At 44.7% G+C, this 25,755-nt stretch overlaps 1 protein-coding gene across 2 annotated transcripts in view; it reads left to right on the forward strand.

Moving 5' to 3' along the window:
- The window catches only part of ZZEF1 (zinc finger ZZ-type and EF-hand domain containing 1), a 132,671-nt gene that overhangs the window by 75,919 nt on the left and 30,997 nt on the right, over positions 1 to 25,755 (forward strand). For both annotated transcript variants that reach the window (XM_017512181.2, XM_037732700.1), the window contains exons 28-39: positions 1,307 to 1,400; positions 2,842 to 3,310; positions 5,094 to 5,258; positions 8,936 to 9,055; positions 10,055 to 10,216; positions 11,846 to 11,975; positions 13,976 to 14,114; positions 15,609 to 15,774; positions 16,684 to 16,946; positions 17,853 to 18,001; positions 22,360 to 22,510; positions 24,132 to 24,271. In XM_017512181.2, coding sequence (XP_017367670.1) covers positions 1,307 to 1,400; positions 2,842 to 3,310; positions 5,094 to 5,258; positions 8,936 to 9,055; positions 10,055 to 10,216; positions 11,846 to 11,975; positions 13,976 to 14,114; positions 15,609 to 15,774; positions 16,684 to 16,946; positions 17,853 to 18,001; positions 22,360 to 22,510; positions 24,132 to 24,271 — 2,148 coding nt within the window. The remainder of the gene's footprint in view (positions 1 to 1,306; positions 1,401 to 2,841; positions 3,311 to 5,093; positions 5,259 to 8,935; positions 9,056 to 10,054; positions 10,217 to 11,845; positions 11,976 to 13,975; positions 14,115 to 15,608; positions 15,775 to 16,683; positions 16,947 to 17,852; positions 18,002 to 22,359; positions 22,511 to 24,131; positions 24,272 to 25,755) is intronic.

The raw sequence follows: 25,755 nt of genomic DNA on the forward strand, positions 1-25,755 counted from the left end.
CTGTCTCAAAAAAAAAAAAAAAAAAAGAAAAATACTCTTGGATCTGGAAATGGGGAGGTAAGTTCAGTTTTGGATCTGGAAATGGGGAGGTAAGTTCAGTTGAGTAAGAAGACATCTAGGTTGTTATCTGAGATATCTATGCAAAAGATCATGGTTTTTGCCATTAAAAGTAATGGCAATTACTTTTTTTGTCGTTAAAAGTAATTAAAATTTAATTACATTAAAATTACTTTTAATGGCAGAAAACAGGATTACTTTTGCACTAACCTGATAGTTGGACAATTTAGTAAATGGAAGAATCTAAAGGGCTCATTCTTCACTGAAATGTCAAGGCAGAGATGGGGATGACTTCTAGTCATTTGTAATAGTTTGTTCATTTTTAATACAAATGTATCCAGGAACAGACAGCCTTGGACAGAATCCACAGGGACTACCTAGAACATAGTTGGTACTCAGTGTAGACTGGATAAACAGAGACCAAGATGAACAGGTGTAGCAAAAGAAACTAGAAAGCCGTATCAGAAAGCTAGGAGGAGAATTGGAAGAGGATGTCAACAGACAAACCAAGACCGTAGCATTTAAAGAAAAACGGTAAAGTCATCTGATAAAGTCATCTACCACAGACAGTTCAAGTCAAAAGCGTTTGGCAGTTGAGAAGGTGCATTGTTGATGATGCCTCTGGTTTAGCGTAGGACAGACTGCCTGCAGTTGGATGAGAGGCCACCCTTCTCTGCAAGACCTTGGCCTCTCCTATATCACATATGGCCCCCTACCTGGCTGTCAGTGTTGTGGTCCACGCTATGACCACCGCCTGGGCTGGTACTAAAAGCACCATTCTCTACCTGTAAGTCTCAGAATCGTGTAGAGATGTTGCCTCATTCAGAGTAGAATAGGGATGAAATTTTGGTTAAAACTCTGCAGCAGACTGGGTTAATGACTCTAGCAAGACTCGTCATTTCTCTAGATCTCAGCTGCTTCTTTATCGGTACCAGACGGGCTTTAGAAAAAGCCCCCTCCAGCACCCGTGTTCTAGAAATCTTTAAGTAATAAGGTCGTGGGATTTACAGACCCCTCCTGAATAACACATAGTTGAAGAGAAGGTAGTTTTGTTGATACACCGTCAGACCACTTCAAAGCCTGGATGACTTCCAGGACAAACAAGAACAGCTCAGTCCTGTATCTTCAACTGCAGCGGCTGTAAAGTACCCTGTGATCTCAGTGCTGTGTGCTTTTGAAGTAGTTTACTGTGGCTACCCTTGCTTCCCCGCCTGAACAACATAATTATATGGCTCAAATTCTCCCCTAGTTAGAGATGAAGCAGAAGTCCCTGATGAGCCTGGGGAACGAGGCAGAAGGAAAACGCAGTTCAGAAGCATCTGAGGTGAACCCTGAGAGCCTGGGTGAGTGTGCTAATACCAGCTGTTGTCCCTGAGCCTCTGCTTTTGTTGTAGAGCCTGGAAAACCAATGTCTCACCTTCTGGATTATCTTAATTGAGGCTGTGTTGACCTAAGGAAAGTAAATCAGGTGCTAAATGTAGTATCCAAGGATGTATCATAAACAGAGAAAATGCCAGAGAGGAGTAATTTTTTTTTACCCTCTCCACATGGAGCATCTTTCTAATCACTTCTCTTAGGAGACATCGGGGACTTTTTGAGCTACATCTTTTTTGTTTCTTGAGATGGGGTCTCGTTCTGTCACCCAGGCTGGAGTGCAGTGGTGCAGCCGTAGCTCACTGCAGCCCCCCACTCCTGGGCTCAAGCGATCTTCCCACCTTAGCCTGCTGGGTAGCTGGGACTTTAGGCAGATGCCACCATACCTGATTAATTTTTTTCTTCTTTGTAACCCCCTTGCCTAAGCAATTAAAAAAAAATTTTTTTAGAGGTGGGGGGTCTCACTATGTTGCCCAGGCTGATCTCAAATTCCTGACCTCAAGTGATCCGCCTACCTCAGCCTCCCAAAGCACTGGGATTATCATGAGCCACTGTACTTAGCCTCGTTATGATTTTAAAGTGTGCTCACACTGAATATTCAGTGAAATTAAAGAATTACTATTATTTTTTAAATATGATGGTTGTATTTTTTTAAACTCATATTTTTAAGAGAAAAATACTAAAATTTTTACAGATGAACTAGTGTGGTGCTGGAATGTGCATGAAAATAATCTAGGGAGTGGGGAGTTGATGAGGGTGAAACAAGATTGGCCCTGGGCTAATAATTGCTGAAGCTGAGTGACAGGTACATGGAGAGGTCCTTATGGTATTTTCTCTATATACAAGTTTGAAAACATATACAATAAAACTCTTTTTAAAAGTGTGCTGATGGTCCTCGTGAGATTTTGATTTCTATAATGAGATAAAATTTGATTCTGTTCTTCTCTTCTGTCAGTAGATACGTATATCACTATATCATCAGGTTTTTTTTTTTTTTTTGGAGACAGTGTCTCACTCTGTCACCCAAACTAGTAATGATCTCGGCTCACTGCAGCTTCAACTTCTCGGACTCAAGCAGTCCTTCAGCCTCAGCCTCCCAAGTAGATGAGACAATAGGCGTGTGCCACCATGCCCCGCTAACTTACTGTATTTTTTTTGGATATGGGGTTTCACCATGTTACCCAAACTGGTCTCAAACTCCGGAGCTCAAGCGATCCTCCCACCTTGGCCTTGGCCTCCCAAAGTGCTGGGATTACAGGCGTCAGCCACTGCACCAGGCCTATATCATTTTATTCATGAAGCTGTCTCTTGCCCTAAATGGTGACGTTTAAATAGATCATTTTCTCTCCAGAAGTAGGCAATATGTTTAAACTTTTTTTTTTTCCAATTATGCTTCTTGTTTGCATTTAGCAAAAGAGTGTATTGAGAAGAGTCTTCTATTACTAAAGTTTCTGCCCACGGGCATAAGTTCACAAGAAAGCTGCGACAAGTTGGTGACTGCTGATGAAACCAATCATCTCCAGCCACTTGACAAGCGCCAGAGGACAAGCTCTGTGGCGGAAGAGCATTTCCAAGCCTCAGTATCTCCCACCGAAGCAGCACCCCCTGCCACAGGAGACCGGAGTCCTGGCCTGGACACCCAGCCAAGGCTGCTGCCCAGCAGTGGCCTTCCTGCCGCAGACATGTCGCCTGCCGCAGCTGAAGAGCCCCTGTCACCTTCCACACCCACCCGGCGGCCTCCCTTCACCCGAGGACGACTCCGGCTGCTCTCCTTTCGATCCATGGAGGAGGCCAGACTGGTGCCCACAGTGAAAGAGAAATACCCTGTGCTGAAAGACGTCATGGACTTCATTAAGGACCAGTCGCTCTCGCACAGGAGGTAAGCCAGTCGTTACCTTCCTGGCACTTTCTCTTTTTTAGCTGTACCCAGTGTAGTCAGAGGGTAGATCTATCCTAAACATTATTTGCTCGTTTTTACCCAGTCTAAAAACGAGCAAATAATGTTTAGGATAGATCAAGACGTGTTTTAGAGTATTCAGGAAAATTTTTGATGATTTTTTTTTTCTTTAAATAAGTAATTTTTGGGTGGGCATGGTGGCTCATGCCTGTAATCTCAGTAGTTTGGGAGGATCACTTAGGGTCAGGAGTTCAAGACCAACATGGGCAACATAGTGAGACCCCATCTACAAAAAATGTTTTTAAAAAAATAGCTCATAGCTACCATTAAATAGAAAAAAAAATTTTTTTTAAAGAAAAAAAAAATTAGCTGAGGCTGGGCGCAGTGGCCCATGCCGATAATCCCAGCACTTTGGGAGGCTGAGGTGGGCAGATCACCAGAGGTCAGGCGTTTGAGACCAGTCTGGCCAACATGGTGAAACCCTGTCTCTATTAAAAATACAAAACTTAGCCAGGTGTGAGGGTGAGCGCCTGTAATCCCAGCTACTTGGGGGGCTGAGGTGGAAGAATCTCTCAAACTTGGAAGGCAGAGGTTGCACTGAGCCGAGATCACGCTGCTGTACTCCAGCCTGGGCAACAGAGCAAGACTCTGTTTAAAAAAAGAAAACAGGGGCCGGGCGCGGTGGCTCACGCCTGTAATCCTAGCACTTTGGGAGGCCGAGGCGGGTGGATCACGAGGTCAAGAGATCGAGACCATCCTGGTGAACATGGTGAAACCCCATCTCTACTAAAAATACAAAAATTAGCTGGGCATGGTGGCGCGTGCCTGTAATCCCAGCTACTCAGGAGGCTGAGGCAGGAGAATTGCCTGAACCCAGGAGGCGGAGGCTGCGGTGAGCGGAGATCGCGCCATTGCACTCCAGCCTGGGTAATGAGAGTGAAACTCCGTCTCAAAAAAAAAAAAGAAAGAAAGAAAACAGTAGCTGAGGGTGGTAGCACATGCCTATAGTCCCAGCTACCTGGGAGGTGAGGCAGGAGGGTCACTTGAGCCAGGTAGGTTGAGGCTACAGTAAGCCAAGATTACATCCACTTCACTCCAGCCTGAATGACACAGCAAGACTCTGTCTCAAAAAAAAAGGTACTTTTTCAGGGAAGATTTATGTATTGTACTGTATACAAAGTATATCTCAAGAATGTACCATTAGAATTTTAAAAGGAAGCATTTTTTGGGTAGCTGCCACTTATAAATTTGTCTTATTTTAACCCAGTGAGAAATTTAGGATTTGGCATTTACTAGAGACATGGCCTCCCTATGTTACCCAGGCTGGTCTCGAACTCCTGGGCTCAAGGGATCTTTCTGCATCAGCTAGGATTACAGGTGTGAGCCACCATGCCCAGCCAGGATTTGATATTTTCCAACAAAATTATTTATTCATAGGCCTTCAACTCTGGAAGTATTGCATGTTTAAGTTAGTGAGGAATTTCCTGTCCTAAGAATTAAAGCTTTGTCTCTATGGAAAGTGAAAATACTTAAATAATGGGTTGTTGGACTTTTGGACAGTAGGCATGAACTGATTTGTAGTGCTGCTGAGTGAAGACTTAAAAATAGAAAAGAACTGTGGGTACTCTTCCTCCACGGTGTTTCTAATGCCTCACAATAGTATTTCCTCCTTGATATATGGCATCAGGGCTTTGCGGGGGGATATTTTCTTTCTGCCCCAGCTTGAGAGACTTCTAGGTATTCCTTACTTGCGTTGTGTCTCCAGCATTGTGAAGGTCCTGGCCCTGAGAAAAGCCCAGGCCCAGGGCATCCTGGAGGTCCTGAAGATAACTCAGTACTGTGCAGAATCCCTTGGGCAGCCTCACTGCTTCCAGCCACCTTTCATACTTTTCCTGTTGGAACTTCTGACCTGCCAGAAAGATTTCACCAAGTAAGTATAAACGACAGATCCACGTGGAAAACAACAAAGAGCATTGTAAATAAATCCTGATTGCCTTCTCTCATTAATAACTGCATCATTTCTATGTAGGATACAAATGTACACTTTTGGTTAATTCATTCTCTCATTCCAAGGAAAGATGGGTTATGTCCTTTTAGTGTATAACTGCCAGGAACATGTTTATTGCTCCTGGTGAGTTGATTAGCTCGACTTTACCAGATGGTGAGAATTGCATTCCTCATATACTCATATACACCATTTGGCTCCTGGAAACTGTGAGCTAAATCTAAGGCTTACACAAATGATATTAATCTGAGTACCTCACAAGGTGGTTCTTTAGATTAACTCAGTAAATACCTTTTGAGTGTCTCGTGAGCTAGGAGGTCTTCTGGGTGTTATTTGTGCAGCAGTAGACAAGGCAGATTTTGTAGTACATTAAGGAGAGAGAGAGAGAGAGAATAAAAAATAAATAAATGAAAAAATACCAGATAGTGATATTGTTAGGTGGTGATTAAATACAGTGACCTAGTTTGGATGGTCAGGGAAGGCAGGCTGAGGAAATGAAAGCTGGGAGATAAATGACCAGTTAAGATCAGACGGAAGAGCCTTAAAGGCAGAAGGAAGAGTGCAAACGCTCTAGAGTGGGGAGTTAGCCCGAGAAGCAGAAAGAAAACGAGTGTGACCAAATGGCGGGGAAGATGGGATGGATAAGGTCAGAAAGGCAGGACCCTTATCACCATAAAGGATTTTGATTTTCTGCTGAGTTGTAGTTGGAAAACCACTGGAGATTTTTGAGCCCAGGAAGATCACACTTTGTTTTATGTTTATAAAAGATGCCCCTGGCTACTGAGTGAAAAAGGGTGGGAATAGAAAAGCAGTTAGGAGACTGTGGCAGTAGTCCAGGCGAGAGATGATGGTGGTTTGACCCAGAGAGAAGTACTGGAGATGAAGGGAAAAGGATGAGATTCAGAATATATTTTAGAGAGAGAATTGTCAGGACTTATGGGTAGATACGATGGAGGGGGTAAATGAAAGAAAGGAATCATGGGAAACTCCTAGGATTTATGAGTGAGGAACTGGTGGATAGTGATGCATTTTACTGAGAGAAAGAATATGGAAGAAATAGATTGGAATGAAAATCAAAAGTGTTTTTTTTTTTTTCTTTTTTGTAAAGATATCAAGTAAAGCTATAAAGTTATGGAAAGAAGTCAGGACTAGGGATAGAATTTGGATGTGGTTGGCATGTAGATGGCATTTAGGGCTGTAAGACCTGCTAGAAAGAGTGCAGAGGTAGAGAAGAAGGGGCCCAGGACGGAGGGGCCTTAGGGGAACTTTTTTACTTAGAAGTCAAGCAGAGGAAGGAGAGTTAGTTAGGGCGATCAAGAAGCAGTGGCCAGTGCGGTAGATCAAAAACCAGAGGATGCTGGTGTCCCAGAGGCCAAGAGAAGAATGGATCTCAAAAGATAAGAATGTCAGGTGAGGGTCCATCCTGGAAAAAAAAAAAAACAAAAAAAGAATGGTCAGTTGTGTCAAATACTGATGTGAGACTGAATGAGATAAAAACACACGTATTTGGCAACAGCCTTACTGGAGCAGTGGGACCAAAAGGCCAGTGAGACTGAGGATGATAAAATGGAGAGAGAGACTACAGACATTTGGTTTAAGAAATTTGGCCTCAAAGGGAGCAGAGACATGGGGAAGTTTTTGGAGGGGGATGCGAGATCAACTGAGGGTTTTAAAGAGATGTAAGAGTACTTCTGTATGCTGGCGGGAATGAATCGGTGACGAGGAAAGTTTGATTCAGGAAGAGGGGATAATTTGCAGTAGCAGTTGTGTAAGTAGAGAGATTGGCCTTTGATTGAACCACGGAGGCACTTTGTTTAGTAGTGGGGAAGCAGGACACACTGTCCACAAGCTGGCTGGTCAATACTTGGTGGTGCAAAGGTAAGGGAATTCCTATGTAACTGTTACTTTTTTTTTTTCTTTCTCAAGATACCTAAGTTTCTCTTTTAAAAAATAAAATGTAAGGCCGGGTGCGTTGGCTCACGCTTGTAATCCCAGCACTTTGGGAGGCCGAGGTGGGTGGATCACGAGGTCAAGAGATCGAGACCATCCTGGTCAACATGGTGAAACCCCATCTCTACTAAAAAATACAAAAATTAGCTGGGCATGGTGGCGCACGCCTGTAGTCCCACCTACTCGGGAGGCTGAAGCAGGAGAATTGCTTGAACCCAGGAGGCGGAGGTTGCGGTGAGCCGAGATCGCGCCATTGCACTCCAGCCTGGGTAACAAAGAGCGAAACTCCGTCTCAAAAAATAAATTAATAAAATAAAAATAAAAATATATAAATAAAATGTAAGGATAGTCATCAGAGAGAACTGAAAAATGAGAAGGAGAAGCAGGACGGGGTTTTTAGGTGGGGAGTGGGGGTTGGTGTGTGTGTGTGTGTTTGAGACAGTCTCACTGCATCACCCAGGCTGGAGTACAGTGGCGCCATCTCAGCTCGCCGCAGCGTTCGCCTCCCAGGTTCAACTTGGCCTCCTGAGTGGCTGAGATGATAAGTGTGTGCCACTACGCCCAGCTGATTTTTCTATTTTTGCTAGACACCAGGTTTCCCCATGTTGGCCAGACTGGTCTCAAACTCTTGACCTCAATTGATCCGCCCGCCTCAGCTTCCCGAAGTGATGGGGTTACAGGCGTGAGCTACTCTGCCTAGCCTACAGGAAGGTTTTAGATAGGAATGAAAATTGAGAAAGCCAGTCCACTGAATTACCTGACAATTTTGAGTGCTTATTTGATGATTGTGGTTGTGAATTTGAAGTCATAGTAGTCGACTTGGTGGTGTGGTGTTTTCTCCATGACATTCAGTTGTTTTAATATAGGTATAAGATTGCTCAGGCAAGTACATGGAGGAAGGAAGGGACATGGGAGTTGGTGTTTGCTGAGGTGTGATTACGGGCCGTGGAGTCTAAGCTGAGAAGGAAGCGAAGACAAAGCATGGCAGGAGTAGTAGATGAACATGAGGCAGTGTCCTGGGCTAAGGCCCGTTGGCATTGAACAAAGGGATGCCGTGGGAGTCTTACCTGGGTGGGCAGGAGAGCTGGGGTCAGAGTAGGGTGCTCTGGCATCGGGATTTCAGAGATGATGTCATCACATGATAACAAGGTCTAGGAAATGACCATCAAACTGGGATGGCTAAGGGCACGGAAAAGAAGGTAATCAGAGATGAAGATGGCAGAGAATTGAGGAGAAGAGGAATGGAGACATCACTCTCATGGATGTTGAAGTCACCAGGGTGGCCAGGATGAAGGTAGAAACGAGCAGGGAGTGAGCATGATTGTGTGAAGAGATCGAATGAGGCGATTTGTGAAATACTTAACACAGCATCTGGCGCCCAAGTAGTGGTGGGAGGGGTGGTTTTCTGTATTCACAAAGAAGATAAATCATCTAATCTCCATACTTCTGAGTAACTCTCTTGACCCAGTCAAATGGATTTGCTTGCTGCTTTGTGCATGACTTTCTGTAGGTATTATATTCATATTTCCTTAAGCTCCTGTGCCACTTTGTTCAGCTTGCTGCCGCTGGCTCTTTTTCCCGTAAGAAATCATGATTCTTAAGTAGAAGATGTTCTGGCAATTAAGTGAATCAGTGATTTCCTCTGTTTCCAGTTATTTTGGACACTTGGAAGGCTGTGGTGCCAATCTACACAAAGAAATTCGAGACACTTACTATCAACTGGTTCTGTTTTTGGTCAAAGCAGTTAAAGGATTTAGTAGCATAAATGACAGGTACTGGATAACTTTATCATTTCTAGGGAAATAAATGTATTTTTTTTCTGATTACAAAAGAAGCATATATTCACTATGAAAAATACCAAAAAGCACAGAGAATGAAATAAAAACAACCTCTAATGTTCCCACCTAGAGAGCTAATCACTAATGTTAACTTAATTCGTGTATTTCCCCCCAGTCCTTTTTCTCTCTGGTGTGTATAATTTCTGTTTAAGGGAATGAGTCTGGGTTTTTCTAAGAATTTCTAACCTATTATTTTCTGTTGTGGTATATTAGGGGTTTTTTTGTTTGTTTTGAGACAAGGCCTCATGCTGTCACCCAGGCCGTGACTCGGTTGTGGCTCACTGAAGCCCGGACCTCCCAGGCTCAATCGATCCACCCAGCCTCCTGAGTAGCTCGGACTACAGGCGCATGCCACCTTGCCCTGCTAATTTTCTTTATGTTTTGTAGAAATGGGATTTTGCCGTGTTGCTCAGGCTGGCCTTGAGTTCCTGGGCTCAAGCAGTCTTCTTTCCTCAGCCTCCCAAAGTGCTGGAATCATAGGTGTGAGCCACCTCGCCCAGCCAGTATATTATGTATTATGTGCAGTTTTAAAACTGGAGTATAAAGCCATTTCCCAGTCATCTTAGTAAGTGGTTTAGACATAAGCTTCAAATCAAATGATTCTGCTGTAAATCTAAACTGCATAACCTTGGCTAATTTGGAGCTGGCCCTGATCTTGCAGTTTTTCCGGAGGTGATTTTTACTTCTCAGTTCTTTACCATAAGATACTCCAGTGGTGATCCTGGCAGGGCGGAAACCTTACTTTACACCTTTCAGAGTTTTAAGCTTTGAAGAATGTTTGCGTGGAGTATGAGAAAGTTGACAGGAACCTAAACCAGCAGTGTGAAGTTCCCTTCTGCTTTCAATTACAAACCCCGTCACCTACTTGAATGCTTCTGTTGCCTCTGTTGTGATGGGCAGCGCTGATAACTGTCACTTTCATGGCCCCTTTAGGTCCTTGCTGCCTGCCTTATCCTGTGTTCAAACAGCCCTGCTTCATCTTTTGGATATGGGCTGGGAACCCAGTGATCTCGCCTTCTTCGTTGATATTCAGTTACCAGATCTCCTCATGAAAATGTCACAGGAAAATATAAGTGTCCATGACAGTGTGATCAGGTAAGAGCGCGGTCCTGCCCTCTGCAGTTCCTGATGTGGATTATGAAACGCAAGGATCATAGTGGGGGCGTTGAGAGCACAGTCTCCGGAGCTAGACTGTCTGTCAGAGCCTGGCTTTGCCACAGCCTAGCCGAGTGGCCTTGTGCAAGTCCTGTAATCCCTCTGTGCCTCAGTTTCCTCATCTTTAGAGCTGGAGATAACAATGGTGCGGCCTCCCAGGCCATTGTGAAGAATACCTGAGTTATATATTTCAGCACTTAGAACAAGTCTGGCATGCGGCAGAGCTGTGTGCATTGGTGGTCTCACGAGCTCTGAGGCCGAGAATCCCCTGCGTGACGGAGATCTTAGTGCAGCTTGTTGAATTGGGAAGTCCTTTTCCATAATTTTTGTTACATGTGTATATGATGTTAGTCACTCTAACTCTTGTACATTATAAGGACCACGTTAGAAAAAAATAGCGTATTGAAGGTTTTTTCCCTCCAACTTGACCAGTATCTCCCCACTCTACTCAAGTCCACTTCCCAGTTCGCAGCTGTTCATGTGTAGAGAAGAAAGAAGAGGAGAAGGGGGGATGGAAGGTGCCAGAGGAGAGAACTGCGAGGAAGTAAATGAATGGGGCAACACCGGGACACCTTCACTCTCAGGAGAGTGTTCCAAGGGAAGAGGGACAGAATTAGAGCTGTCTCTATTTCACGAACCTCAGCTGTTGCCTTGCTGGTAGAGCTCCCTTGGCAGAGACGGGGGACACAGCTCTGGGGGCATCAGCTTGTGGTTATTGGCTGTGGGCCGCAGTTTCACGCTTCATCTGCCCTGGGTGCTGCAGTCCTCAGGGATGGAAGCACGCCCTTCACAGCAAGCCCTCCTAGCACCCAGCCCGAAGCTTAAGTAGGAAGAGGCCCAAAACCATTTTATTGGAATGTATGAATAAATGAACCTATATTTATTGCTTGGTAAATATTTTGTATTTGCCATCAAGCGATTCATCTTCTGTTAAAGTTCTGGTTGCTAAAGTGAGCTGAGAACTGAAATTATGGAAATTTATAATTTTGCATCTGAGAGGAGCTTATAAGATTAACTACCTGAAACTCTTTATTTGAAATGAAGCAACTGTCTATGGCCATACTACCCTGAATGTGCCTGATCTTGTCTGAAATGGGTAAACTGAGGACCAGGGCTGAGTCGCATGTCAAGGCCTTACAGCAGCTGGTGGAGGAGCTGAAGTCATGGTGTCTCCTCATTCCCTTCTCATCTGATTCCAACAGGATATGCTGAGCATGTCCAAATCAGACTTTAAAAAAAAAAAACAAAACTAACTTTATTTGGCCCTAGTGCCTGGCACATAGTAGGTTCACCATAAATGATTATCCAGTGGAATTATGCCATGTGGTACAACCTTTCAAACTCTTAATTCTTCTCCCTGGTAGTCTACTCTGGAAAGGGCTTCTTTCTTGGCATATATCCACCAAATACTTGACAAATCCTGGGGCTTTGAAAAGCAGTTGACCTTTCCCTCGCAGAAGTTGAAAAATACCCAATGTAATAGACCCATAGGACTCAGAGTCTGCTAACCAGCACTTTCCTTGGTGATTGGGAGAGGCATGCTTTTCTCTCTTTATGTCCTTCTTTCAGCCAATGGAGTGAAGAAGATGAGCTTGCTGATGCCAAGCAGAATTCAGAATGGATGGATGAGTGTCAGGATGGCATGTTTGAGGCCTGGTATGAAAAAATAGCCCAGGAAGATCCAGAGAAGCAGAGGAAAGTAAGACCTCTCAATTAGAGTACTCTGAAGTGATTTGCTAGGAGTTTGGAGAGGAGAGTTTGCCTGGGGGGGTTGCAGGTGGTATTCAGTACCCTAGTGCAGGGGTCCCCAACCGCTGAATGCCGCCAGGCCGCACAGAAGCCTGTGAGCAGTGGGCAAGCGAGGGAAGCTGAGCTCGGCCTCCTGTCAGATCAGCTGCGGCATTAGATTTTCACGGGAGCACAAACCCACAATGAACTGCACATGCCAGGGATCTAGTTTGCACTCCTGAGAATCTAATGCCTGATGATCTGAGGTGGAACATTTTCATCCCGAAACCATCCTCCACCCGGTCCTGTGCAAAAACTGTCTTCCACAAAACTGGTCCCCAGTGCTAAAAAGGAGGACTGCTGCCATAGCGCCTGCTCTTTAACCTTTAACCTGAGGGGCTGTAAACCCTGATTTGAGCACTCAGTGCGGCTCCCTGTCATAGAACTAGACTCATTGGAAAATTGCCTCTTAAAGCTGATGTAAAATATGAGGCGCCAGTTTACTAATTTACAGTGAGAAATAGAATTGCTGAGGGGCCTGGGCTCTTGTGTCCTTGGAGCGGCACACTTCTGTAGACAAGCAGCTTGGGAAGCCACATTTCCATCAGAAGGCTGCCTGGTGAGCATGCGAGCAGCTGTATATACATGTCAGTGCTACATGATTGAAATGTGCAAAGGCACAGGCTCAGATAACCCACCGTGTCCATCTCCACGTCAGCTGTTATATCCATCACCACCACATGTGCCGAGCATCTGCTGCCTCAGATTCATTCATTTTCTAAGTATTGAGTGCCTACTGCCAGCCACTGTGTTCACATAGCACCTCTATGGTGCTTGGATGGAGCTTGCCACGTGGGCTTTTGTGGCTTTTTCTCTCTCATGTTCATACCATTTGGGAGCCATTCTGTAGTTTTAAGGTGACTTGGCATATTTGCTCCGGTCTACTACTGTATGGTGACATAGTGATTTAGATCCCTCATTTCCAAGACCTAAAGATAAACGATCCTGCAGTCTCCAGGTACTTTGCAGTAAAGCAATTTGTTTGCTCATGAAGCAGTGCCCAGGCTATCCCTGCAGAAAGTCTGCCTTTAAGTGCCAGGGACAATACTCCTTTTGCAGCGTTTCCCGTATCTGTGAACACTGCCATTGCCCAGCCAAATGCCCAAGCCAGGAACTGGCCTGTTGTTCTTGACCCTTCCCTTTTACGGTTCCCCGTAGCCAGGCAGTCACCAAGGTTTCTCACTTCTGCCTCAACACCTTTCAGATCCACGCACCGTTCACCATCCCTTACTACACCTTTCTACTCAGTCCCAGCCCTTACAACGTGCTGTGGGGTTCCTTTCATGCTTTGGTCATTGTAGGTCTCCCTGAATCCAGCTTGCCCACTTTGATCTGTTCTTTCCTCGGCTTCCAGAAGTACTGTTAGAGCACTCTAGTCTGATCACATTACTATTTAAAAACAATCTGTAATTCCTGCGACTAACATTCACGGTCACTTCATCTGACTATTCCCCTCTGTAGTGTATTCTGCACACTGTACTATATTCATGCCAATTTCATAAACCCCTCTCTAGTCCCGTTTTTGCTGTCTGTCAGATTTGCTATGCCTGTCTGACATGCCCACCTCCCTTACCCCCACCCAGCTACTTCCTGCTTGTCCCTCGGGTCTCAGCTGAAGAACTTTCTCCTTTGGAAAAGCTTCCTTGACCTTCTGAATACCCATTGGTAGCCATAGTCCTCTGTTCTCTGAGCCTCCTGAATTTGCCTGTGAAAGCACTTGTCACACTAAATGGTTATCATCTCCTTGAGGGAATTCCCAACTAGACGCTGAAGAGCTTGTTAGTCTTCCAAGCCCAGCACCCAGTACAGTGCCTGGAACGTCTTAGGTACCTATCAGATGGAGGAATTGATGAGTGAATTGTGGCCACCTTAGAAGATCTGTCAGTTAATTGTATTTGTTTTGCCTTACAGATGCACATGTTTATTGCACGCTACTGTGACCTGTTAAATGTGGATATCTCTTGCGATGGATGTGATGAGATTGCCCCCTGGCATCGCTACCGGTGTCTGCAGTGCAGCGACATGGATCTTTGCAAAACTTGTTTCCTAGGTAAATTTCATGAACTGAGTTTGCCATGTCCAAAGGTAGTAATCATTTCTAATTTCTATGATCTTGTCATTTTAAATACTGTCATTGTACTAAATAAAAGCACTGCCCAGTGGTACTCTCTGGCTTCTTGGCAAACATGAGCCTTATCTCCTCAAGTAAATGAAAACCTCCACAGCTCTAATATCTGTCATCCTTCCTTCTTCTATCATGCTGGGTGTAGCCACTTAAACACTCGGGACCAATGTGTGTTATGTTCAGTGGAGTTTTCAGGAAATGGTGTTTGCTTGTGCATCATGCAGTGCTTACATGTAGCAAAATACACACACACACACACACACACACGCAAGCAAGCTTCAACAGTCCTCTCATGCAGTTGACCTGTAGGTGCTGAGGTTAAACAGATCCACACATGAGCGCCCTTTCTGTGCATGGCCCAGCGGTTAAAGACACAGCACTTGCCCTGGAACCACCTACAGTCCAGCGGGAAGACTGGACATATCCACAGAATGTCTCTTCCAGTACAAGAATGTGTCTGCTGCTTTATAAATGAGGGTACAGATTTTTTCTGGAAAAGTTTAGAAGCAGCAGCAGCATTGCTGCAGGGAAGGCTTAAAGGAGGTGGAATGAGAATTGGTCTTTGAGGGAAGTTATAACTGGATGATGTGTAGGAAACGTTGGGGATGGTGTCACCATCAAGGGCATAGCAAGCCTGGGACAGAGGAGTGTCTATAGTGAGTTTAGATGGACATGCTGAAATGTTTGCCCAACTACGTGATGGATTAAGTCAAGTGGGGGCCCCGATTGTGGGACCCCAAGATAGTGGGCTAGGAAGTTTGAATAGTCTAGAGACAGTGGGGAAGGATTTTGAAGTAGGTATCACTAATAACATGATGCGCTATGCTAGAGGAAGGTGGTTCTGTCTGTGTAAGAGTCTCCTTTAGGAAATAAGTCACAGTATCCCAAGGGCATGGGAGCCTGGACTGGGTTTGTGGCAGTGGGAATGAACGGAAGTGGGCTGGGCATTAGGAGTATTCTGCAGGGTCCATGACAGAGCTTGGAGACCCAAGGGCCTTAGAGTGAGAAGGAAATCTGTTTTCATCTATGATTCTGGGGTGCAAAAGGAAGAGCAGATATCCTGATCACTCCTCAGTGCATGTTATCAGGAATACATAACACACGCTTACTCTTCGTTAGAGGAGGGCTCGTGTGAGACATCTCACAAATTGACATGTGGACTGTTTCCACCGAACAGCAGGCCTGATAACATGCTTGATCTCACTGTACCATTGCTGAGAAATGGTGTGCCAAGAACCTCACTCTTCTGCCTCAAGCCACCCAGGCAGAGCATCCTGTTTCCGGAGAATGCCTATGGGCCCTGCGTCCCTGAGCAGCACTTGGGAACGGCCCTGGTGCTGGGGTTGGTTTGGGTTTGGACACTAGCCCGTCTAGGAGCCCTCTGCCTCATCCGCCTCTCACTGCTATGTTTTTCCCCAGGTGGGGTGAAGCCTGAGGGCCATGGAGACGACCATGAAATGGTCAACATGGAGTTCACCTGTGACCACTGCCAGGGTTTGATCATAGGCCGGAGGATGAATTGCAATGTTTGTGATGACTTTGATCTTTGCTACGGATGCTATGCAGCAAAGAAATATTCCTATGGGTATGTCTCAGATAACCATAGCCACGAAGCCTTTTCTTTACATGTTCCTTCACTTGAAGAGGGACTTCTTTCTTTTTTTAAAAAAAGGATTTTTTAATTTACAAATTTAAACATTACCAAAAGTAAAGAGACTAACACAGTGGACCTTCATGTACCCATTACCCAGATTCATCAGTTAGGAAGATTTTGTTATGTGTGCTTAGTTGATTCCTTTTTCTTTTTTCTTTGTTAAAGTATTTTAAAGCCAATTCCAGGGCCAGTAGAGTGGCTCACGCCTGGGAGGCTGAGGCGGGTGGCTCACTTGAGGTCAGGAGTTCGAGACCAGCCTGCCCAACATGGAGAAACCGCGTCTCTACTAAAAATATAAAAATTAGCTGAGTGTGATGGTGAACGCCTGTAATCCCAGGTACTCTAGAGGCTGAGGCACAAGGATTGCTTGAACCTGGGAGGTGGAGGTTGCAGTGGGCTGAGATTGTGCCACTGCACTCCAGCCTGGGTAACAGAGCGAGACTCCATCTCAAAATAAATAAATAAAGCAAATTCCAGGCTTTAAATTATTTCCTTCCTACATACTTCATACCCACCTTTAAAAACGATGAGTTTTTTTTTCACATTACCAAAATGCTATTACCACACCTTACAAAATCACCATAAGCAATTCTTCCTTAGTCCAATTTCCACAGACAGTCTCTGGGAATTGTGAAACCCTGAAAGCTATGCCTAGTGTTTGTGTTTCTTCATTTTTCTGGAAAGAGGGCCCATACCTTTCTTTAAATTTTCAGTAACCACAGCCTAGAGGTAACTAATGCCCAGTTGTGACCGTGTGCTCCCCTGAGGCCTGGTGCTCCTGTTTGGAGCCTCATAAGCTTTTGGAGGCTTGTAAGCTTTAAATGTACCTTGCCTTTGCAGCCATTTGCCTACCCACAGCATCACGGCCCACCCAATGGTAACCATTCGGATCAGTGACCGTCAGAGGCTCATCCAGCCATATATCCATAACTACTCCTGGCTGCTCTTCGCCGCCCTGGCTCTCTATAGCGCCCACCTGGCCAGTGCAGAGGATGTGGATGGGGAGAAGCTGGATCCCCAGACCTGCAGCAGTGCCACCACCCTGCGGAGCCAGTGCATGCAGCTCGTCGGGGACTGTCTGATGAAGGCTCACCAGGGAAAAGGTGACTTCCCCATGCACAGAAACCAAAACCAGCCCTTTGCTGCTGGTGAAAAAAAGCCTTGGCGCGTGTAAAATACTTACGCTTAGCTTACAGGCGACAAAATCCAGTTTACCACAAAAGGGGCTTACCCTGGTGTGGAACTTAATTTTAAGTTTCCAGGTGCATTTTAGAGATATGTTGGCATTGAATTAATATTTAGTTTCTCCAAAACTAATATTAATACCTCAAACTAATTTTAAATAACAACTAAAACTCTATCTGTGGATGCAATCTAGTATTTGAATCTACCGAACTTTTCTGAAAGAATTCAGACTTTTTAACCTGCAGTGTAAATCTGATTACATACAACTGTATTCTAGATGACAGCTGTTCATGAGTAAAATAGCTTAGCGATATATCTACATGAATCAGACTTCACTGAGGAGCGGGATGAAGAAAACAGCTTGAAAGTTAAATCTCGGAGACATCTAAACTCCCTCAGATCATGGAACCCCCATTCTAGTCAACATTAGGGAATCAGACCTATATTAGATACAAGATGGGTCACACCAGCCCCAGAGCAATTCTCTTACCCATTTGCCAGTGAGAATTTTGCAGTCTGCTTGTGTGGGGCAACTATAAATGTGTAATGTTGATTATTTTCTAAATAGACAATCTGGTTATATGTTTTATCTTCTGTTGTTAATAAAGTGCAGGTATTCCTTGCTATTCAGCCTCTCACCATCTGAGATGAAGAGCTGAATAGGTTTAAATAGTGAGGGATGTTCGTGTTGAGTACTGTAGGATTTCGTTTGTGCAGAACTCATTTATCTATTTCTGTATAATGGCGAAGTAATTTATGGCACTTGCTGAAAATAACTCTCATTATAAAACTTTTAACCGTTCTCTTATTTGCTTCTCATATAGGTCTTAAAGCTTTAGCTCTGCTTGGAATATTGCCAGAAGATCAGGCCCTGCCAGCCACTGTGCCCACCCAAGCATCAGAGGAGCAGCTAGAGAAGAAAGCTGTCCAGGGTGCTGAGCGGTCAGAAGCAGGCCCTTCTGTGCACTGCAATGTAAATGACAGTTGTTTAGTACACAGAATTGATTACAGGTTGAACTCGAGAGAGCCATTCACTCAGTGCAGCGTAGCGGAGAGGTTAAGAGCACCAGCTCCTAACCCAGACTGCTGCTGCTGGGTTCAGATGCCTGCTCTGTCATACTTTGGGCATGTTATTATAATCTCTTCTGTGTTGTGTTGTGTTGTGTTTGAAACAGGGTCTCACTCTGTCGCCCAGGCTGGGTGTAGTGGTGTGATCTCGGCTCACTGTAGCCTTGACTTCCCAGGCTGAAGCGATCTCCTACCTCAGCCTGCCAAGTGCCTGCGTCCACAAGCGTGTGCCACTATGCCTGGCTAATTTTTGTATTTTTTGTAGAGACAGGGCTTCGCCGTGTTGCCCAGAGTGGTCTTGAATTCCTGGGCTCAAGTGATCTGCTGGCCTTGGCCTCCCAAAGTGATGGGATTTCAGGCATGAGCCACTGCACCCAGCCTGCCTCAGTTTTCTCATCTGAAAATGGGGATGACAGTAATACCTATAACATGGTCTTGTTGTGAGGAGTTGTATACATTGCATACTTTGAGCTACTGTATGTAAAGTGCTTAGAATAGTTAATAGTAAGTTCCATGTCGGTGTTAACTACTCCCATTGCTTGTCTTCTAGTAGTTTTTATAAGAACTGAACAAGATTATGCACCTAAAGAAATTAATCGGCTGGGTGCAGTGGCTCACACTTGTAATCACAGCATTTTGGGAGGCCAAGGTGGACAGATCATGACCTCAGGAGTTCAAGACCAGCCTGGCCAACCTAGTGAAACCCTGTCTCTACTAAAAATACAAAAAAAATTTAGCCGGGCATGGTGGCACACACCTGTAGTCCCAGCTACTCAGGAGGCTGAGGCGGGGGGATCACTTGAACCCGGGAGGCAGAGGTTGCAGTGAGCCGAGATTGCGCCATTGCACCTTAGCCTGCGCAACAGAGCAAGACTCCATCTCAAAAAAAAAAAGAAAAAATATTAACTCAGCCCATGGCGAACACTATATCTGTGTAGCTATTTTAATATTCAGTCAATAATTAAGTACAGTATTACTAAATGCTTACTGTTTACCAGGTAGACACAGTAATTTACACACATTTGCATAAACGGAAAGGCCTTTCTGGATCCAGGTATAACCTGTGATGGTGGCACTAAAGACTGTTTTATGGACGAGCATGCCATTGTTTCTGTGATGCTGCCTCCAGAGCTTGAGTTTATGCTGAAAATGCCCTGGACTGCCACAGGAGTCACTGGTGTTCCTGTCCTCTGTCTCTCTCAGGTTACTGGTTCAGGGATTCCCCCATCTGGGGGCTGTAGCTCCCCAAGATCCTCCTGTCGTGTGGAGGAATACAAAAGCAAAACTGGCCAACAGAAACATGAACATTTTTATTATTTCTGCTCAGCCAGAGGGTCCGTAGCAGACAGGCCACGTAATCTTCAACTCTGTCTCTCAACCGTCCACACTTCTTACCATGAAACCGTTTCTGTAGGCAGCACTTTAACCACCCATGGATTATGTTGGGAACAAAGAGAACATTGTTGGGAGAAATGGGACTAATCAGTAGTCTTCACTTTTGGGCCTGGGAATATTTGTATCTTGTGAGTGCTCAGCATCTTACAACTAACCTGCCACCAATAAGCACTGTGCTTCGCCATTTATCCTCTTATTTATATCAGAATGGACTCACAGGTTTTTTCATGTTTTTTTTTTAATTCAATGGATTAAAATCTATTACTTTTATTATTTTTTTGAGACAGGGTCTCACTCTGTCGCCCAGGCTGGAGTACAGTGGTGTGATCTTGGCTCACAGCAATCACCGCCTCCAGGGCTCAAATGATGATCTCAGCTCAGCCTCTCAAGTAACTGGGACTACAGGTGCATACTGCCATGCCAGCTCATTTTTGTAGTTTTTGCAGGGTTAGGGTTTTGCCATGTTGCCCGGCTGGTCTCGAACTCCTGGACTCAAGCAATCCACCCTTCTCAGCCAACCAAAGTGCTAGGATTACAGGCCTGAGCCACTGTGCCTGACCCATTATTTATTTTGATGCTCAAATGGTCCCATGTTTGGGCAGCGGAAACTGCTCCTACCTGACTTTTATGTTCTTTTGATATGTTACTGTTATTCTTTGAACACTTCCTTAATTTTTGATAAAGATGTTTCAGGCTTGTTTTAGGCTTTCCCAGCCTCAGGATTGAAATGGGACTTTTTCCAAAGACTTCTAGGGCATTGTTTTTATTCTTGAGCCATTCCCACCTTTCAGGTCGCCTTCCCACGAGCAGCCAGGGGCACCCAGGGTATCCTGCCTCTGGCTCAGCCTCTTAGGCATCTAGTAAAGCCACAACCAATTTCCAGCACTGTCCCCACAACTGAACCTGAGTGTTGCCACTACAGTGGCCTTAAGGACCATATCCTGTTGGGGCCCCTAGGACAAGTCACTGTTTCTCAGCTCTCACATGCTTCTAAGCAACCCCAAGTCCCTGTTAAGGGTATCTACCCTTTCTCCTCCAGTGACTTTTTGTTTTGAACAACTGAGAAACCAACCTTAGCCAGAAGCATTATCCAGAAGATTCTGTCTACAGTGTCCTTTGATAACAGGAAAGAAGATGAAGTCATTTGCCAGCACTTTGGAATTGTATTGTCTTCACAAGTGCCACATGGTACAGGGAGTATGGTGTCAGGTCTTTTCAGAGGGTGCATTTAACAAAGCAAGTAGCTCTCCCAGTTTCATTCCTCTCTTAGGACAGTCTTACTGTCACCTTTTTCTCAGAAAGAGGATGAAGGTAGGATTGATGTTGAGGTTACATATGCAGAGAGGGGAGGGGAAGTTAGGTGCCCTGGGAGACGGCATGCCTCCTCCTGAATGTTTGGTGTTGCATAACACTTCACCTTTGGCCCCAGAGAGTGAAAGTCACGTTTGGCCTCCTCAGACGTGGACCTGGGGTGCCTCCACCATGCACAGAAGACTCCCCATGTAGCCACAGTTCTACACATAAGCCTGTGTGACAATAAGGAAAGGCTCCCTGAAGTCCCGGGAGCACAGGGTCACTGGGGGCTTCTGAGTGACTTCTCAGGACATGCAACTGAAGACTGTCACCTTGCCCATCCGGGCAGCTTACCACTAGACTCCTGATTCCAGAAAAGTCTTCCCGCCCTCCAGGGAGGGCCCTTTTAACAAATTTCATTGCCAAAATAGGATTCTCAAAAGGGCATCAAAGTATGCTTATTCTGTTTTTTAAAATAAAGGGCAGCTAGGAAAGAATGCTAAAACCTGTTAGAGAGGGTGTGAGTAGTTCGGTTTAGGAGCAGCATCTGGTTTTGTTTGATCAAGTGACGTGATTGGTTTTATGTACACCTACCGTATTAACTAACAAAGGCAAGTTCTATAGAAAAGTAAGAGAGGAAATATATACAACCCACAGCCCTGTCCCACAACTCCCGGAATGCCAGTTTCTGCAGCAATAAAATAGCTTCATCTATGGCAGTGAAAACAGTGTCATATTTCTAGGCAATACAATTGGTGTAGTCTTCATAATATTAAAGATAATGTTAGATATCAAGAGTTTTCTAATTATTCTGTATATAAAGATTTGGTTTTTATACTGAAGAAAAACAAAGTACATAACAATAGCCACCAGAGTGTACTAGAAGAGAAGTCACAATTTTTTATACTCACAGGGTCCAAAGGAAAAGAAAGAAAGAGTTTCACAGCTTTTTCTTTTTCCCCAGGGAACAACTTCCCATACTTGGTTTCTGAAAGCTAAATAGAATGTACGAGAGGTTTTCAATAGAGCCATTGCTTATGGGACCACAGGTTCTGACGGAGGAACATTTGGAAGATGGGGATGCGATGCAATGGTTACTGTCTTTTATTTTTATTTTTTGAGATAGAGTCTTGCTCTGTTGCTCATGTGAGAGTGCAATGGCGTGATCTCGGCTCACTGCAACCTCCGTCTCCTGAGTTCAAGTGATTCTCCCACCTCAGCCTCCTGAGTAGCTGGGACTACAGGCGCACGCCACCATGCCTAGCTAATTTTTTGTATTTTTATAGAGATGGAGTTTCGCCATGTTGGCCAGGCCGGTCTTGAACTTCTGATCTCAGGTGATCTGCCTGTGTTGGCTTCCAAAGTGCCGGGATTACAGGTGTGAGCCATTGTGTCCAGTCCAGTGGTTACTGTCTTAGTTAGAATATAGATTTATCTTAAGAAATGAGTGGCATTTCCTAATGGCATTCAAAAGGTTTTCAGTCTGTGAAGACTGACTAATCATTAAAACATTATTATAATAATGGAACAAACTTTATTATAAGAAACCTTCTTTTACACTTTTTTTTTTTTAAGGGAAGGAGAGCTGTTCATGAGGAAGTCAGACCTATAGAATTCAAGCAGAGAAATAAGGCAGATAAAGGTGTATCATTAATGAAGGATCCTTCATGCCAGACCCAAATTTCAGATTCACCTGCAGATGCCAGCACACCTACAGGACTTCCAGGTAAAGACGATTTGACCGTTATCTTGATCTCTTTCATCTTAAAATGCGCATATACCCGTGCCCAAGCGTCTGTGGCACACAGCTTGACGCTGGCTAGACGCCAGGGCTGCGTGGTTTCTCAGTTCTGTTCAGATGGTGCTGATGACACTTCAGATGTCATCTTTCTTCACTTTGCTTTCCTACCTTGTTTATTTCCTGTATTTACTGAGCACCTTCTATATGCCAAGCACTGTTCTTGACCCTGGGGATGAAACAGGGACTGAGTCAGACACATGGTTCCTGCCCTCTTGGAGCTCACAGTCTAGGAGGCTTAAGACAGAGATGCAGGTAACTGTCATTGGAGGCGGACTGAGGTGTAAGTGGGTGTTTGTAACAGTGATTGGTATCTCTCTGGGGCAGATTGTGTCCTCCTAAAGCTTTATAGAGGAAGAGATCTCAGGGACCCTTAATGTGCTGGATCTGCAGTGGGGATGGGCATTCGGAGAAGAAAGGACAACAGGAGCAAAGGCCCCAAAGTGGACAAGCCCCTCTTGGCAGGTGTGTAGGGATGGAGTGGAACCCTGGAGGATGATGACGGAGATGCTGCTGAAGGCCTTAGCCTGCCAAAGGATAGCACCAGCAAGGTCAGAGCTGGTTCAGGAGGATTGAGGAGCATGCCGTGGGCTCAAGAGAATGAAGCCAAGTCCCAGGCTCCTCCTTATGGTGGCCCAGGGGGTGCAGGATCTTCCCCACTTCCTGCTCTGTGATGGCAGGGTGAGCACCTGGCCTTCTGCCCTGTCTGTCCGACGCTCATCTGAGTTCTAGAAAACAGTCTGACACTCTGCTTCAATCCAAATCATCAGAATTCAATAGAGTCTGATTCCCCTGAGGATCAGCATCCTGGTTCATAGGCAGTTTATTCATTCATCAAGTATTAAGTACCTGCCATGCTCCAGAAACATCTCTAGGTGCTTGAGATACGTCACTGAAAGAAACAAACATCTGAAGGAAGGCAAAGAGTAAACTATAAATATAAATTATGTGGAATGTGAAAAGATGAAATGCTGTGAGCACAGCAGAGCAGGCTCAGGGAAATGGAGAGGGCGGGGGTGAGAGAGTGGGGGGAGGGCAGGATGTCACTTAAGCAGGGTTCAGGCAGGCCTCCTGGAAGAGGAGACAGCTGAGCGCAGACATGCACAGCCATAGGTTTTTAAAATCCCGCGTTAGGCCAGGCGCAGTGACTCGACTCGCGCCTATAATCCGAGCACTTTGGGAGGCTGAGGCAGGCAGATCACTTGAGATTAAGAGTCAAGACCAGCCTGGCCAACATGGTGAAACCCCATCTCTACTAAAAATACAAAAATTAGCCGCGCATGGTGGCGCACGTCTGTAATCCCAGCTACTCCAGAGGCTGAGGCAGGAGAACCACTGGAACTGGGAGGCGGAGGTTGCAGTGAGCTGAGATCTCGCCACTGCACTCGAGCTGGGGCGACAGAGCGAGGCTCCATCTCAAATTTTAAAAATAAATAAATAAAATCCCAGCTTTATTCCGTAGCAGCATAGGGGAGAGTGTAGTGGTTTACTTGCCTCTTCATCCATGTAGAGACCCGGACAAATTCTGAAAGTTTGTTTAACCACTTAGATGCTGAAGATTCAGAAGCGTCATCTCAGAAGCCCACAGAGGAAAAAGCAGTTACTCCAAGCCCTGAGCAAGTGTTTGCTGAGTGTTCCCAGAAGAGGATTTTGGGATTACTAGCAGCCATGCTACCTCCCTTAAAGTTGGTAAGGACAATTTATTTTTCAAAGAGCGGGTGGTGATACGTATAGGAAGCAAAATTGGGAAGCCAGGTACTGAAACAAATGATGACAATCATCTCTGTATCCTTGACGGTAGCATTGTAAGTTAGAATTATTTTCTTCTGACTCTTTCTGTATTTTGTAAACATATGTGTGTGTGTATGTGTGTGCGTGTGTGTGTATAACATCATCGTTATATGTATATAATGCTAATATTTTCTACGCTTTTATTTTGAAGTTTTAAGCTCATTGAAAACTTCAAAGAACAAAATGAAGATCTTCACCTAGATTAATATCTAGATCTTCATCTAGATTAATATCAGTTGTTAATATTTTGCTTTATCTCCATTTATATTTTTTCCTGAACTTTTGAAAATGGCTTGAAGCCATCATTGACACTTCACCCTCAATACTTCAACCTGTGCCTCCTTAAAGTACATTCTCCTGGCCAGGCGTGGTGGCTCATGCCTGTAATCCAAGCACTGTGGATGCCAAGGTAGGCAGATCACCTGAGGTCGGGAATTCAAGACCAGCCCGACCAACATGGTGAAACCCTGCCTTTAAAAAAAAAAAGTACGTTCTCCTACATAACCACAATGTCATTATCATGCTTAACACTTTTAGCATGGATAGAATAATTTTATCTTATACGTATAACCCGAATACAGATATTCCAAGTTATCCTCAAAATGTGCTTTACAGGTTTAAAAAAAAAAAATCAGGATCCACTTAAAAATTCCATTGCATTTAGATGCCGGTCATGCTGATTTCATCTTTAATCTGCTTCCTTTGCCTTTTTTTAAACTTTCAAAACATTGACATTTTAAAGACTCTGGACAGTTTAGATATGCCTTCATTATTCTTTTCAGTAATTTTCTAGACTATTCCTGCATGTATATTTTTTCTATATGAACACTAGTGTCATTTTTGTCATATTAAAGAAAAGATCCTGTTAGCTATTTCACTGAGCTGGTAGTGAATTTGTTTATTAATTTAGGAATAGCTGACAATCTTTACAGCAGTCTCCCATTTTTTCTAGTAAACAGAAAGGAATCAAAGACAAAGCTAACAGGCTGCTGAAACAGGACTTCTCAACTTGGCAGGGCTTTGGGGAAGGGAAGGTTCCCACAGGACCCAAGGTTTGGTGCTCAGATCTTGGAGTCCAAGGACTTTTTTTCTAGCAGTTTGCCTGGAGATACTCAGACTTGGAAGAATCAACGTTTATGTGGGAGTTGAGGCTGATTTATAAATCAGTCACAATTCACAGGGGTATGTGTCTGGCAGGAAAATCAATAGGTGTTCCCTCTTGATATGGAAATCCCTCCAGAAGACTACGCTGTAGCTCAGAAGGTTGTATGATGCATGTGGAACTAGAATGAGGAGAACAGGATATTTTGAAGATGTGTTTCTGTTCACCTGGGTGAATTGGCCTTACCCAGCAGCACATCTGTATAGGGAGCTGGTAATGC

Source organism: Cebus imitator, unplaced genomic scaffold (genome assembly GCF_001604975.1).
Source record: "Cebus imitator isolate Cc_AM_T3 unplaced genomic scaffold, Cebus_imitator-1.0 Scaffold464, whole genome shotgun sequence".
NCBI classification, from domain to species: domain Eukaryota; kingdom Metazoa; phylum Chordata; class Mammalia; order Primates; family Cebidae; genus Cebus; species Cebus imitator.